At 38.8% G+C, this 13,921-nt stretch overlaps 1 protein-coding gene across 3 annotated transcripts; it reads left to right on the top strand.

Moving 5' to 3' along the window:
* The first annotated feature begins 1,131 nt into the window (after positions 1–1,131).
* Positions 1,132–9,411, top strand: LOC113053990 (hydroxymethylglutaryl-CoA synthase, cytoplasmic-like). Of its 3 annotated transcripts, none has more exons than XM_026219184.1 (10): positions 1,132–1,301; positions 3,979–4,436; positions 5,545–5,670; positions 5,856–6,050; positions 6,135–6,303; positions 6,402–6,572; positions 6,674–6,780; positions 6,960–7,085; positions 7,173–7,330; positions 7,544–9,411. In XM_026219184.1, the coding sequence occupies exons 2-10, from the start codon at positions 3,989–3,991 to the stop codon at positions 7,631–7,633; spliced, it is 1,590 nt and encodes a 529-aa protein (XP_026074969.1). In that variant the 5' UTR covers positions 1,132–1,301; positions 3,979–3,988; the 3' UTR covers positions 7,634–9,411. The 3 variants fall into 3 exon arrangements, with proteins under 3 accessions (XP_026074969.1, XP_026074968.1, XP_026074970.1); XM_026219183.1 differs by lacking the exon at positions 1,132–1,301 and adding an exon at positions 2,470–2,616; XM_026219185.1 differs by lacking the exon at positions 1,132–1,301 and adding an exon at positions 2,471–2,616 and having other exon boundaries at positions 5,856–6,020.
* Positions 9,412–13,921: the final 4,510 nt, after the last annotated feature.

The following is a 13,921-nucleotide window of genomic DNA, read 5'->3' as shown; positions in this document are numbered from 1 at the left end:
AATGAGTGCTCTCCTGCATCCAAACTGATGCAATGTATTTTATGTATCATAATCTTTTTCATTCTTCTATCTTCAAGATAACTAACAAACTGATAAGATTTTTTTTTTAAAAATGTAATAATGTAAAATGAAATGTAATAATGTATTTTTTCAATTCAAGTCAACATTTTGTCTAATTTACTTGCGTGGCAAGTCATCATGTAATAAGCGGTGTAACATCCAGCCGGTTGTTATCGCAGAATAATCAACTTCAGGGCGATACAAGACACCTCCGCTTCGTGTCGGGCCCTGATCACCCTGTAGGGGTTATTCTGCGATAACAACCAGCTGGATGTACATTATCCGTTACTTAACACACTGCTTTAGCAGAAACAGTGTGTGTGTAGATAGATAGATAGATAGATAGATAGATAGATAGATAGATAGATAGATAGATAGAAATACATATAGATGACGGACGGATAGATAGACAGATAGACGGATGGACGGATAGACAGATGGATAGATAGACATACAGATAGATGGACAGACAGACATGATAGATAGATAGATAGATAGATAGATAGATAGATAGATAGATAGATAGATAGATAGATAGATAGATAGATAGATATTATAACCCTCTCCTCTCTTCTAGAAAACATATACTAGCCAACTTAAAATGACTTGTGTGAAGGAGTGTAAAGAAAACACAAAAGAATGTGAAAAAATAGACACATTTATCTTTATTGATGTAGTTTTTGTGTAAACTCTTTAGATGAAATATTAATACTCTAAAAGTGCCGTTGTTATAGTATTAAACACTAGTTTACACTAGTAACATCGTTCATCGTTGAGGGAAACTGGGCACTTTTTCTAAATAGTTTTCTGGATATTTTTGATCTATCATTTGTTGAACAGTTAACAGGAGTTTAGGGACCTGTATGAGGAGATCCTCCGATGGGACGTCCTTCACCGTTCAGCCTCCTGTAGTCGTGGAAACGATGGAGAGTAAATCAGACGCGCGCTGTAATTGGCTGCCTCTCTCTCTCACCATACACCGTCACTCACTCACACCATTAAACCACTGTGCGCACCTCGCTCGCGACCCTCCTTTCCGGGTCGCTCATTGGTGGAGAAGTTCAAGGGGGGGAAATAAGTGCCTCCAGAACGGCGTCTGTGTTTTGATTGGCGCCTGGAAGCGCTCAAGAATCGGACGCGCGCGCCGCACAGGTACCGTGTATAAATACTGTCCTTAATACCGGTCTCAACATAATAACAAGCGACAGTCGGCACCTAGAGTACTGAACTCTGCTGAGCAGGTAAGTCTAATTTAACATGACTTAAGTTAACCTGTCATTTATTACCTTGATCTAAGTTGCATATAGGTGCATTAAAAAAAAAATTATGCTAAAATGAGTGATGAATGACTCTCTCTCAGTAGTCCAGTAATATTAGGAGATTAAAAATATTTTAGTTATGCATTTGAGAGCGAAATAATAAATTAAAGAATAATTATTAGTATTATTATAGTTAAAATATATGTGCAACACTAAATAAAATCACCTTAAATTTAATATGAAAACCTAAGAGTAAACTCTAACTTTGTGGGGAGTCCGTGCCTGCAACAGGTTGATAGCTTACTGTCATAATACAAAATATTATTATTAATAATAATAAAAATAAATATGTGTTTAATTTATATAGCGCTTTTCCCAGTACACCAAATACAACAAATACTCATTACAAAGTAACAATAAAGTGGACATTGAGCACTTGCCCAATCCAGTCACAGATAATGCAGTTGCATATAACACAAATAAATTAATAATCATAATAATGATCATACATAAGGGACAAATACACAATGCTATTTAATGATAGTGTTGATTAAACAAGTATGTTTTAAGCTTTGATTTAAAAACAAAGACTTCAGATGCAAAAGCCTCTAAGTTCTGTCTGAAATGTTCCTCTAAAATCATATATATATATATATATATATATATATATATATATATATATATATATTTTAATCAAGGTTCTATGTTTATATTCAGTTATTTCACTTTAATGGCGAAGAAAGAGACCTGTTTATTTCCAATAAACTGAAATCACTGAACTTTAAAACTCAGGAGCCTGATAAAAAATTATCATTTTAGAGGAACATTTCAGACAGAGCATAGATAGATGTCTTCAAATGTTAAATACTTAAACACTACAAACACGTTACTTGTATACTTAAATCATATTAAGCGCCAATTTGTACATTTATTTAAAACAAATCAATTAATTAAACTATTATCGCTGCATAAAATGTTAAACTAAAACAACACACAAAAATATGTATTGTTTAATTCGCTTTGGAATTAAATTTCACGTCCCGTAAAGTTGGATTAGAAATAGTGCACTCCACACTGAAAGTTCGTGCATGAGCGGACTTTTAAGTGCGTAGTAGTAGACGCTCCTCGTAAGCGGAAGTGGACTTTTAAGTATGTAGAAGGCGTTGCTCCGTGAGCGGAAGTGTTCCGTTCACATTCACCGCTCGACTCCGCAGACATCTGACCTTATGAGATCTCCGGACAGCGCTGCTCTCCGATCCTAACAGTCCAGCTCTAGAAGTTAATCTATGATTGTGAGGTAAGAAGACGAGCCGCTTGTGTCTGAACTGAGAGAGCTGTTAACGGTCATCACTCACTCATCTCCTCAGGAGACACGCTCAGATCTGGTGTTTGTTAGCTACCAACCAACCAACCAAAAATTAATTATTATTAGTAAACGAACCATCAGAGAGCAACAACAACTGTTTCCACGAGCTGTTATATTCCTAAACACATCTAGAGGGATTGTTAATTAATAAAGTCAGTCAGTTGACAGTGTCGTGATTAAGTTAGATGTTTATAATCTGTAAGCCCTTTTAAAGTTTGACCCACAATCATGTTTTTGTGTTTGTGTATTCCTAGTAGCTCTGTTTCTGCACATGTTCTCTGTAAATAAACCTTTGGCAGTAGTGTTTATTAGTTTAGTTGCACAATGAGTGGTCAGTGTGTGCACAAGTCGAGCTGCTGTATCTCTGTGGGTTAAAGGTAATGAAGGGTTAATCTCATCAGAGCTAACAGGCTTTACCATGTGCCTCTGTCTCCTCTAATGCCTCATATTAAAGCATTGTGATGGTGCTCAGTTGTTAAAAAAAAATTCAGGATCACCTGCTTGGTCGGTTGACAGATTAGATTTTACATCTCATTTACCTTAGTATTTATTAATTCACCACCGGTAAAAAGTTTGGAATAAGTGTTTTTTTTTTTTTTTTTTTTTTTATGTTTTTGAAGGATGTCTCTATGCTCACCTAGGCTATTTCTATTTGAATATATATATATATATATATATATATATATATTCCTGTGATGTGCAGCTGTATTTTCAGCATCATTATTGCAGTTTGCAGTGTCACATGATCTTCAGAAATCATTCTAATAAACTGATTTGCTGCTCAAGAAACATTTCTGATTATTATCAATGTTGAAAACCACTGTGCTTCTTCATATTTTTGTAGAAATATTAATAGCCAACCATTCAAAAGTATGGGGTAAAAATACTTTTATTCAGCAAGGGCGTATTCAATTCAACAAATGTAACAGTAAAGACGTTTGTAATGTTACACAAGATTTCTATTTCAAATAAATGCTGTTGAAAAAACTGGAAGAGATGGGTTTTAAGCTGATTCCTTGAAGATGGATTTAATTCAAATTGAAAAGTGTTCTTTTAGATTGTAATTATTTTTTACAATATCACAGTTTTCACCTTGGTGAGCAGAAGAGACATCTTTCAAAAACATAAAGTCATAATTCAAGCTTTTGAGCTGTAGTGTATCTGTGACCAGTGTTACTATCAGTCTGGGCTGTTGAAGGGTCAGCACTCAGTGGGACTGACTCGTGTTTGTGAGTCGGTGTGTGCACTACAGGAGTCAGACGTCTGTCTAAAAGCGTGATGTTCTTGTCTCAGTCCGTTCAGGATGCCTGGATCACTTCCTGCTGTTTGTGAGGCCGCGTGGCCCAAGGATGTGGGCATCATCGCCCTGGAGGTGTACTTCCCCTCTCAGTACGTGGAGCAGGCGGAGCTGGAGGAGTTCGATGGGGTCTCAGCCGGTAAATACACGGTGGGGCTGGGTCAGGCGCGCATGGGCTTCTGCTCGGACCGTGAGGACATCAGCTCTCTGTGTCTGACCGTGGTGCAGCGGCTGATGGAGCGCAGCGGTCTGTCCTACGACAGCGTGGGCCGGCTGGAGGTGGGCACAGAGACCATCATCGACAAGTCCAAGTCCTCCAAGACTGTCCTGATGCAGCTGTTCCAGGAGTCGGGCAACACTGACGTGGAGGGAGTGGACACCACCAACGCCTGCTACGGAGGAACCGCTGCGCTCTTCAACGCCGTGAACTGGGTGGAGTCCAGCTCCTGGGACGGTCGGTGCGCTTCTCACACTACTGACAGATACGACATTATATAGAGAGAGAGATATATAAACTTTCCAAAAACAAAAGAAAAATTATATTTATAATTGGGTCAAAGATGCTAAGATGTCCGCATCAAAATCAATTTATAAAAGTGATTTTATATCCATAGAAAGCACATTAAATGTAAGTAAAGTGTGTACTTTTAAGTTTTTGAAGAATAAAATGTCAAAATTTGGTTGAAATAATATTCCATAGTCATTCAGAGTAATATTTATAGTTATGTAAAAATTCATACAACATCTTTATTCTGACGAGTATATATTAAAATATGTAAAAGAATAAGGGAGCATATTACTATAAAAAATTAAACAATTATTTCTCATAAATGGGCAAAACCTGGCATAGTGGCAAATCAAAAAATAATAATAATAACAGCTGATTAGTATTTGGGGTGAAAGTAATTAGTCTTTTAATATGTTATGAATAGATTGTTGTTTAAATATCCCTGACTAGATTCATATAATAAATGACATTTCACTGGGTGTCTCCTGATATTATTATTTTTACTCAGAAATACAAAAACAAAAATGCAGTTAGATAAAACAGACAACGTTTTATTTATAATTATTAATTTTTTTAAATAAAAACAACATCAATTAAAAGGAGTGTTGTTTTTATGCTTAAACTTTTTTCTTTCTTTGACCCACTTACATTTTGCTTAAAAAATTTAGTTTTATTATTATTATTTTTTTTATTACAGTTAAGCAATTTTTTTAATGATGTCATATTATTTTACATAAGTTGCATGGTCCCATTTAAAATAAAGAAAAGTGTTAGATTAGAGTGACATTTTTATGAATAATGGGAATTGCAAGTTGTATTAAAAATGACTAAGTAAAAAAAAAAAAATCCTTTATTATTATGTAAACAATGTTAGTGCAAAAAAAAAAAACTGATTCTCTGCAGAATATGTTTGTGCATTTAAGCTCTTATTCAGTGAACATCATGCACTAAAGAGACTCACCAGATTGTAAATGTTGAGTTGTTTACCTGTGGACTGCGGCTCTGACCCGCTCTGACCCGCTCTGATGTGCTCTGACCCGCTCTGATGTGGCAGGCCGGTACGCTCTGGTGGTGGCGGGGGACATTGCTGTGTACGCCTCGGGCAGTGCCAGGCCGACGGGGGGAGCTGGAGCCGTGGCCATGCTGGTGGGACCCAACGCCCCTCTGGCCTTCGAGAGAGGTACGAGCCTCCGTGACCTCCTGCGTTCATGACCTTTGTCTCAGTAACATAGAGAGCTCTAACAAGACTGCGTTCGTTATCTCTGTCATACCAAGGTTAAAGTCAACACTTTTATTTCCCACTACTTTTACTAAATGCAATCTGTTTCTATTTCATGAAGTGATAGGGACCACTTATTTTAACAGGGCTTCGCGGGACACATATGCAGCATGCGTATGACTTCTATAAGCCAGATATGGTGTCAGAGTATCCCGTGGTGGACGGCAAGCTCTCCATCCAGTGTTACCTCAGCGCTTTAGACCGCTGCTACTCCGTCTACAGGAACAAGATCCACGGCCAGTGGCAGAGAGGTCAGCACTCACAGCTACAGACACCCAGCAGTCAGTATCCTAGACACACATGTGATGTGTGGAAACCGCTCCAGTGTCTGATATAATGTTTGTTTGGTCTTCCTGGTGTTTCAGAGGGCCTTGACAAGCGTTGCAGTCTGGAAGACTTCGGCTTCATGGTGTTTCACTCTCCTTACTGTAAACTGGTGCAGAAGTCTCTGGCTCGACTGATGCTCAACGACTTCCTGTGTCACCCCAGTCCAGACACCGAGAGCGGGCCCTTCAGCGGACTGGACGCTTTCAGGTTAATATCCTCGTGTTGGGAATGTTTGACGGCTCTTCTCACAGCTCTTTTCTGTGAAACAGCAGCTCATGGTCAATGCTCTTCCTCATGTCTTGCAGAGATGTGAAGATCGAGGACACTTATTTCGACAGAGATGTGGAGAAGGCCTTTCTGAAGGCCAGCTCAGAAGCGTTCGAGAACAAGACCAAGGCGTCGCTCCTGATCTCGAACCAGAATGGTAACATGTACACGCCGTCCGTGTACGGCTGCTTGGCTTCGGTTCTCGCTCAGTAAGTGTCACAGGTGCTTATTTTCACCAGTGTGTGTGTATCACAGCCTGTTTGCTTCCTTAGAAAGTGTCTGCACTAGCATTCCTTGTAAATCTGTGCAGACACACACCGCAGCAGCTGGCAGGACAGAGAATCGGTGTGTTTTCATACGGCTCCGGCTTTGCTGCTACGCTCTACTCCATCAAAGTCACACCAGACGCTACACCTGGTACACACACACACACACACACACAGTTTCTGTCACACTAAACTAGTGTGTGCAGTGTGACCAAGCTCACAGTTAAGGTGTAAGAACTGGTCACTTGTATAACAACACAGTTATATTAGCTAGTCGTACCACCCATCAGGTGATGACTGGGTGATGTTAATGTACATCTTCATGTTCAGGATCTGCTCTGGATAAGCTGGTCTCCAGTCTGTGTGACCTACAGGCCAGACTGGACTCCAGGAAGAAGGTTTCACCCCATGTGTTTGCTCAGAACATGAAGCTCAGAGAAGAAACCCATTATTTAGGTAAGCCAGCGTTGGCCTTCTGTACATCTCTCAGGAATTGAAATCTTGGATCTGTCTGACGATGTGATGTCCCTCACATTTCCACAGCAAACTACACCCCTCAAGGCCCGGTGGAGGACCTCTTCCCGGGAACATGGTACCTGACTCGAGTGGACGAGAAGCATCGCAGACAGTACTCCAGACGCTCGATGAGCGCTGAGCGACCGCTGGAGGCCGGACTCATCACTTCCTGCATGGAGCCTGAGGTAGACTCTATGTCATGGTTTCATTGGTAAAATAGTTTCCTCTATCCACCTGCATTTGTTTTGTTTTTTTAACACGAGTGCCGGTGCAGCCATTTATTATAGGGGTACAAAAACAGTCTGTTATATTGGCTACAATTGCAAACTGCTATTTGAATGTATTGTCATCGTAATAATAAACCCATCGTGACTGATAGTGTGTTCTGTGTTTCTCAGCATATTCCCAGCCCGCTGAAGAAGATGCCCCGCATCCCATGCACCACCGCTGGCCCAGAGGGGCTCGTCATCAGTAACGGGGATCATTAAGTTTACCTCTGTGAGGTGCTCACTATGGCAGATCACATGATCTGGAAAAACAACACTGATCAATGAGTGATCTAAAACTGAAAGCTTTCTGTTGTTCAGGACAGACTCCGTGTGGAAGATCCCACCACTATCTATGCAGACTTCCCCAACTGTTTAACCCTTACAAGTTCTACGTATCCACCTGTCGGCATTTCACACTCTTTTTTTTTTTAAGCATTAAACTTAACCCTTTCATGTTTAAAGACAGAAAAGAACATCCAAAGGTGAATGTCTTGAAGAAGAGCGTCCGTCGTTGTTCGTAATTGGGCTAAATGCTGTATCTCTCTCTTCTCGTCAGCTCTCCTGATTTGATCAGTTGTTCTCTTATGAAACTCCTCTCTAGTCAGTCTTCTCACCCTGGTCATGTCAGGGAAATGTGCCTGGATCACACATTAATGAGCCATTCACTTTAACTATACAGACGCTGCTAAACGGACTTCTGTTAGCATTTATGTCCTTCGAAATGAGGATCGTTTATTTTTAAAAGTAGATGTGTTCATTTATATGCACTCAGATGAGGAAAAAAGTCAAGATTATTGCATTGACAAAAAAAGTGACAATAACTTGATAAAGCAAACATCTGATTAAGTCTGTTCACCCAACTTTTCATCATTTACTTGCCCTCGTTTTGCTCAATATTCATACACTCAGAAAAAAGGCACTTAATCTGTCCATGGGGCAGTATCCTTTCAAAAGATACACCTTGGTACCTAAAGGGTCCATATTGGTACCATAAAGGTACAAAAAAGTGCATATTAATACCTAAAAGGTACAAACGTGATTGCTCAGTGATAGCTTTTGTACCTTTTTTTCTGAGATGTTTTTTTTTTTTTTTTGTAACATAAAGAACATATTATGAAGAAAGTTGGCAACTAAACAGTTCTGGATCCCATCGACTTTTATTGAATGGAAAAAGAAAATACAGTAATAAAATAAAATAACTGTTTGGTTACCGCATCCTTCATAATATCTTTCATGACGCACAGAATAAAAGTGAGTAAATGATGAAAAAAATGTATTTTTTGTTGAACTACCCCTTGAACTCACTCTATGTCATCAGTATGTAGATCACAACTAACCCTAATATTTCTTGATCTGTTGAAAACTTGATTTCATATTAATGTGAGCTCGTATGATCAAATATTTGACCTTTGATTGTTCCAAATGACAGAGCACTTCTCAGCAATCATAACTTATTCAGAGATTTATCGATTTCAGAGTTTAATATTAATAATACTGCGGTATTGTAAAAGTTAGCACCTTAACACCTTGATGTTAAAGGGTTTGTGGCAGATTTACTAGACTAAAAGAGGTATTTTTAGAAAGAGTGAACACTGATAGCAAGATGTAACTTATTTAACCCTTTCCAAACATCCTTCAGTCTGTGAGTTCGTGTTGACATCTGAATATCAAGAGCACGTCTACACCACATGCATATCCATCCTTTGAGAAGCCTTATTCTGAACATGTACAGAAACATCTGAAAACTGTGTAGAGATATTTCTCTTTCATTCTGCTGCCAGGACATGTTGACTGTAAAGAGCTAATGTTTACAAGACGTTTTCCTCATGTCTCTTCTTACCAATAATTGGTAAGTAATGTACAGCACTAACTTATATTTGTAGATGGACAAAAACTGGTATCTGATCATGTGTAACGTGTACAAAACAAGCTGTTAGACGATGTGTGTGTGGGATCTGATCATGTATCAACTGAGGATTAAATGTTCATTTGCTGAAGCTTCTGTTTGGATTTGAATGTTTTCTGTCCATTGAATTACTTCAGGCCCAAAGTGTGTTACAAATATTTACATTTTTAACACTGACTATGAATCTGGACATACTTCTTTTGTAACTTTTTGCCTACTATATAGTAGGGAAGTATGTGATTTTGCATGTGAGAGAACCCAAAGATGCAAAAACATGCAAACAAACAAAAAAAAGCTTTCAAGATCAGTTAGTTACTCCGTACACAGATGCATAACCCGACTGGTGTGTTCAGTGATGGTCAGTGCCCAGTGAAAAGTGCCAAAGTGTTGTTGGAGCTTATGTTGGTGGAGTCCGTGGACAGGAAAGCATGATTTGCTAATGTTTGGCATAAAGAGGAACATTCCTATAGACAAAGAGGAAGTGCTCAGCATCTTAAAACCGATGGTTTCAACACAAGGTTCAAAATGTGAGACCAAAAGCAGCGAAAATGGTACAAAAGATTGTGTTTATATTAGCATTAGTTAACTACATTAGTGAACATGAACTAACAATAAAAATACTTCTATAGCAGTTGTTAATCTTAGTTTAATAATGTACTAATATATTTTTACAATAAAAAAAGTTGTATCTTAGTTTTATTTAATAGATGTGAGCAAACGAGCAACCAGAAGCTGTTATTTTATTAACTACATTGCAAATGCACATGCTCATTGTTAATTAATGCAGAGATTACATTTTGTCCTTTTTCTTGTGTTTCTAAAATGATTCACTACCAGTGTTGGGGAAAGTAATGCATACATTGTTAATTAATGCATTACTCCCTAAAAAGTTATAGTTAACTTACTATGTTACTTTTTCTCTTCTGGGCCGCACTTTATTGTTTTTAGTATAAAAAAGGAATATTTGTGCTTATTATTTAATTATTACAGGTTTGCATCTTATTCTGCATTTCACAGTTTTAATTCAATATGATGAATATGAAATCTGTTTCTGTGTGAGTGAGATGAGTAAATGCATGTTCACATTTAGTCTAGAGCACTGGTTCCCAAACGTTTTGCAGAGTGCACCCTTTCTAGTGTATAACACGTGTCAAGCACCCCACCATCTTCAGTTAAACAACGTATTTTAACTGCAACAAATACAATCATTCACTGTGTACAGGACTTGACATCAACTCTTTCATGCTCACCAGCCACTGTAGCTAGTGGTTTTACAAAATTAGCCGCTCAGCATTTTCACTGGCCACAGTTTTGTTGTTGGGAAATTACTTTTTATATAAATAATGTCACTTCATAATAAAATTTATATAAAATTGATTTCCAGGACATTTTTGCCTATTTAAAGGGCATTTAACCCCTAACCTTAATAAATGCATTCATCATTTTTCTTACATTTTATTAATAATTGAACTTAATATAATAAGACACTATAGGCCTGTCACCAGTCAAATGAAATCAGTATTAACCAAACCGATCTTTCCCTTGCAGAAGAAACAGAAGCAGCTCAAGTGGCATTTAGATGCATTTAGTTTAATAAAGCTGAAATGTAGAAACATTGCTAACTGTGCGCATCCACGTTTATCAAGTCAAGTCACCTTTATTTATATAGCACTTTAAACAAAATACATTGCGTCAAAGCAACTGAACAACATTCATTATGAAAACAATGTGTCAATAATGCAAAATGACAGTTAAAGGCAGTTCATCATTGAATTCAGTGATGTCATCTCTGTTCAGTTTAAATAGTGTCTGTGCATTTATTTGCAATCAAGTCAATGATATCGCTGTAGATGAAGTGACCCCAACTAAGCAAGCCAGAGGCGACAGCGGCAAGGAACCGAAACTCCATCGGTGACAGAATGGAGAAAAAAACCTTGGGAGAAAGCAGGCTCAGTTGGGGGGTCAGTTCTCCTCTGACCAGACGAAACCAGTAGTTCAGTTCCAGGCTGCAGCAAAGTCAGATTGTGCAGAAGAATCATCTGTTTCCTGTGGTCTTGTCCTGGTGCTCCTCTGAGACAAGGTCTTTACAGGGGATCTGTATCTGGGGCTCTAGTTGTCCTGGTCTCCGCTGTCTTTCAGGGCAGTAGAGGTCCTTTCTAGGTGCTGATCCACAATCTGATCTGGATACGTACTGGATCCGGGTGACTGAAGTGACCCTCTGATCTGGACACAGACTGGATCTGGTGGCTATGGTGACCTCGGAATAAGAGAGAAACAGACTATATACACTAATCAAGAACACCTTAAAAATGATTTAAATGAAACTGACTGGGCCTCCAAAATTGATAAAGAAAGCTGTGTAAATACATGCAACAATATCCATCCATCCATCATCTTCCGCTTATCGGGGGCCGGGTCGCGGGGGCAACAGTCAAAGCAGAGATGCCCAGACTTCCCTCTCCCTAGCCACTTCCTCCAGCTCTTCCGGGGGAATCGAGAGCTTTGCCTTACAGCTCAGCTCCTTCTTCACCACGACAGACCGGTACAGCGACCGCATTACTGCAGAAGCTGCACCGATCCGTCTGTCAATCTCACGTTCCATCCTTCCCTCACTCGTGAACAAGACCTCAAGATACCTGAACTCCTCCACTTGAGGCAGGAACTCTCCACCAACCTGAAGTGGGCAATCCACCCTTTTCCGACTGAGAACCATGGCCTCGGACTTGGAGGTGCTGATTCTCATCCCAGCCGCTTCACACTCGGCTGCAAACCGTCCCAGTGCACGCTGAAGGTCCTGGTCTGAGGAGGCCAACACGACTACATCATCCGCAAAAAGCAGCGATGAAATCGTGTGGTCCCAAAACCGGACAATCTCCGGCCCTTGGCTGTGCCTAGAAATTCTGTCCATAAAAATTATGAACAGAACCGGTGACAAAGGGCAGCCCTGCCGGAGACCAACATGCACCGGGACATGTTCTTCAACAATATTATAACTGCTATAAAGAATAAAATTGATAAACATACACAGCTCATACATAGAAAATCAAAAAGAGTCTCCTGTGGTTGAATCCATTTGGGATACACTGAAACAGAGAGATAAAGCTCTCAAGGTTTCTCTTAAAACTAAATTAACCACTGATTATTACATTTATAAATCTCTGAGAAATAAAGTTACCATTCTGCTTCGAAAAGCAAAAGCAATTTTTTTTCTAGACTTAATCAAAGAGGCAAAGGGTAATTGTAAAAATCTGTGGAGAAGCATGGATAAACTATTGGGATTGAAATTGAAATCAGGAGCATTTACAGCTCAAAATCTGTGGAATTGTTCAAAATGAGGGCTCTATTTTGGCTAAACACTACAATGATTATTTCTATTTCTGTATTAGACCCTGAAGTGAACTGCTGCAGAGATGATCATGGGGATGGTAATGCGTCTTACTGTAGGTTGCAGAATATAGATGAAGACGAAATTTCCAAAATAATATCAAATTAAAAAAATAGTAAAACAAAGGATATATTCGGACTTGATACATCACTTTTAAAAGAGCACAAAACTATTCTAATTCCTCCACTAGCAAAAGCTGTGAATCAATCTATAAATAAAAACAATTTTCCTTTGGCGTTAGAAAAAGCAGTAGTCAAGCCGATTTTCAAGTCAAGAGACAAGCTCTGTGTCTCAAACTATCGACCTATTAGCCATCTCCAAGATCTTTGAGAAGGTGGTGGCAGAACAGCTAGTAGAGCATCTCAACCACACTGATGCATTACATCCTTGCCAGTTTGGGTTCAGGAGAAGATACTCCACAGGTCTGCGTGCTGCTACCTACTAGAAGACATCAAATCCAGTCTTGATGGTGGCGGTGTGAAAAAGGCCTTCGATACAGTTAATCATCAGCTTCTCATTAGCAAACTATCTGATTTTTCTCTTGACACAAATACAACAGCATGGATTCAATCTTACCTTACTGACAGACAACAATGTGTTGCGGTCGACAATAAAAAATCACCATTAAGACCTTGTAACATGGGAGTGCCACAAGGTTCTATTCTGGGCCCACTGCTTTTTACCCTTTACATAAATGACATACCAACTGTGTGTAAGAGTAAAAATTATTATGTATGCTGATGACATGGTAAAACTGCGGAAGAAGTCGCTCACAAACTGACCAAAGAGATGAAGAAAGTTTCTTTGTGGCTGAAAAACAAATCGTTTTAAAATACAAATTTAACCTAATATTTTAATTGATGGACAAATCATTTCAAATCAAGAACAGGTAAAATATTTAGGTGTCATATTGGAACCAAATCTAGGCTTTAAAAAGCACATAAAAAAGTTAACAAATACATTAAAATGTAATATGGCACAGTTCAGATACATTCGAAATTCCTTTACAATCGAGGCCTCGGGGGCCTATCTAAATGCAATGACTGTTCCTCATTTTCTATATTGTATGACAAGTTGGTCACAGGCTACTAAAACTGCCCTCGAGTCATTATATAAAAGCTCTCTAAAGATTCATGATAAGAAAAGCAGACGATTCCATCACTGTCATATTCTTGTAAAATACCAATTTCTCAGCTTTGAAAATCTGATAATTCAC

Source organism: Carassius auratus, chromosome 35 (genome assembly GCF_003368295.1).
Source record: "Carassius auratus strain Wakin chromosome 35, ASM336829v1, whole genome shotgun sequence".
NCBI lineage: Eukaryota > Metazoa > Chordata > Actinopteri > Cypriniformes > Cyprinidae > Carassius > Carassius auratus.
The sequence above is the reverse complement of the archived record's forward strand: the minus strand, read 5'-3'. Positions and strand labels throughout refer to the sequence as shown.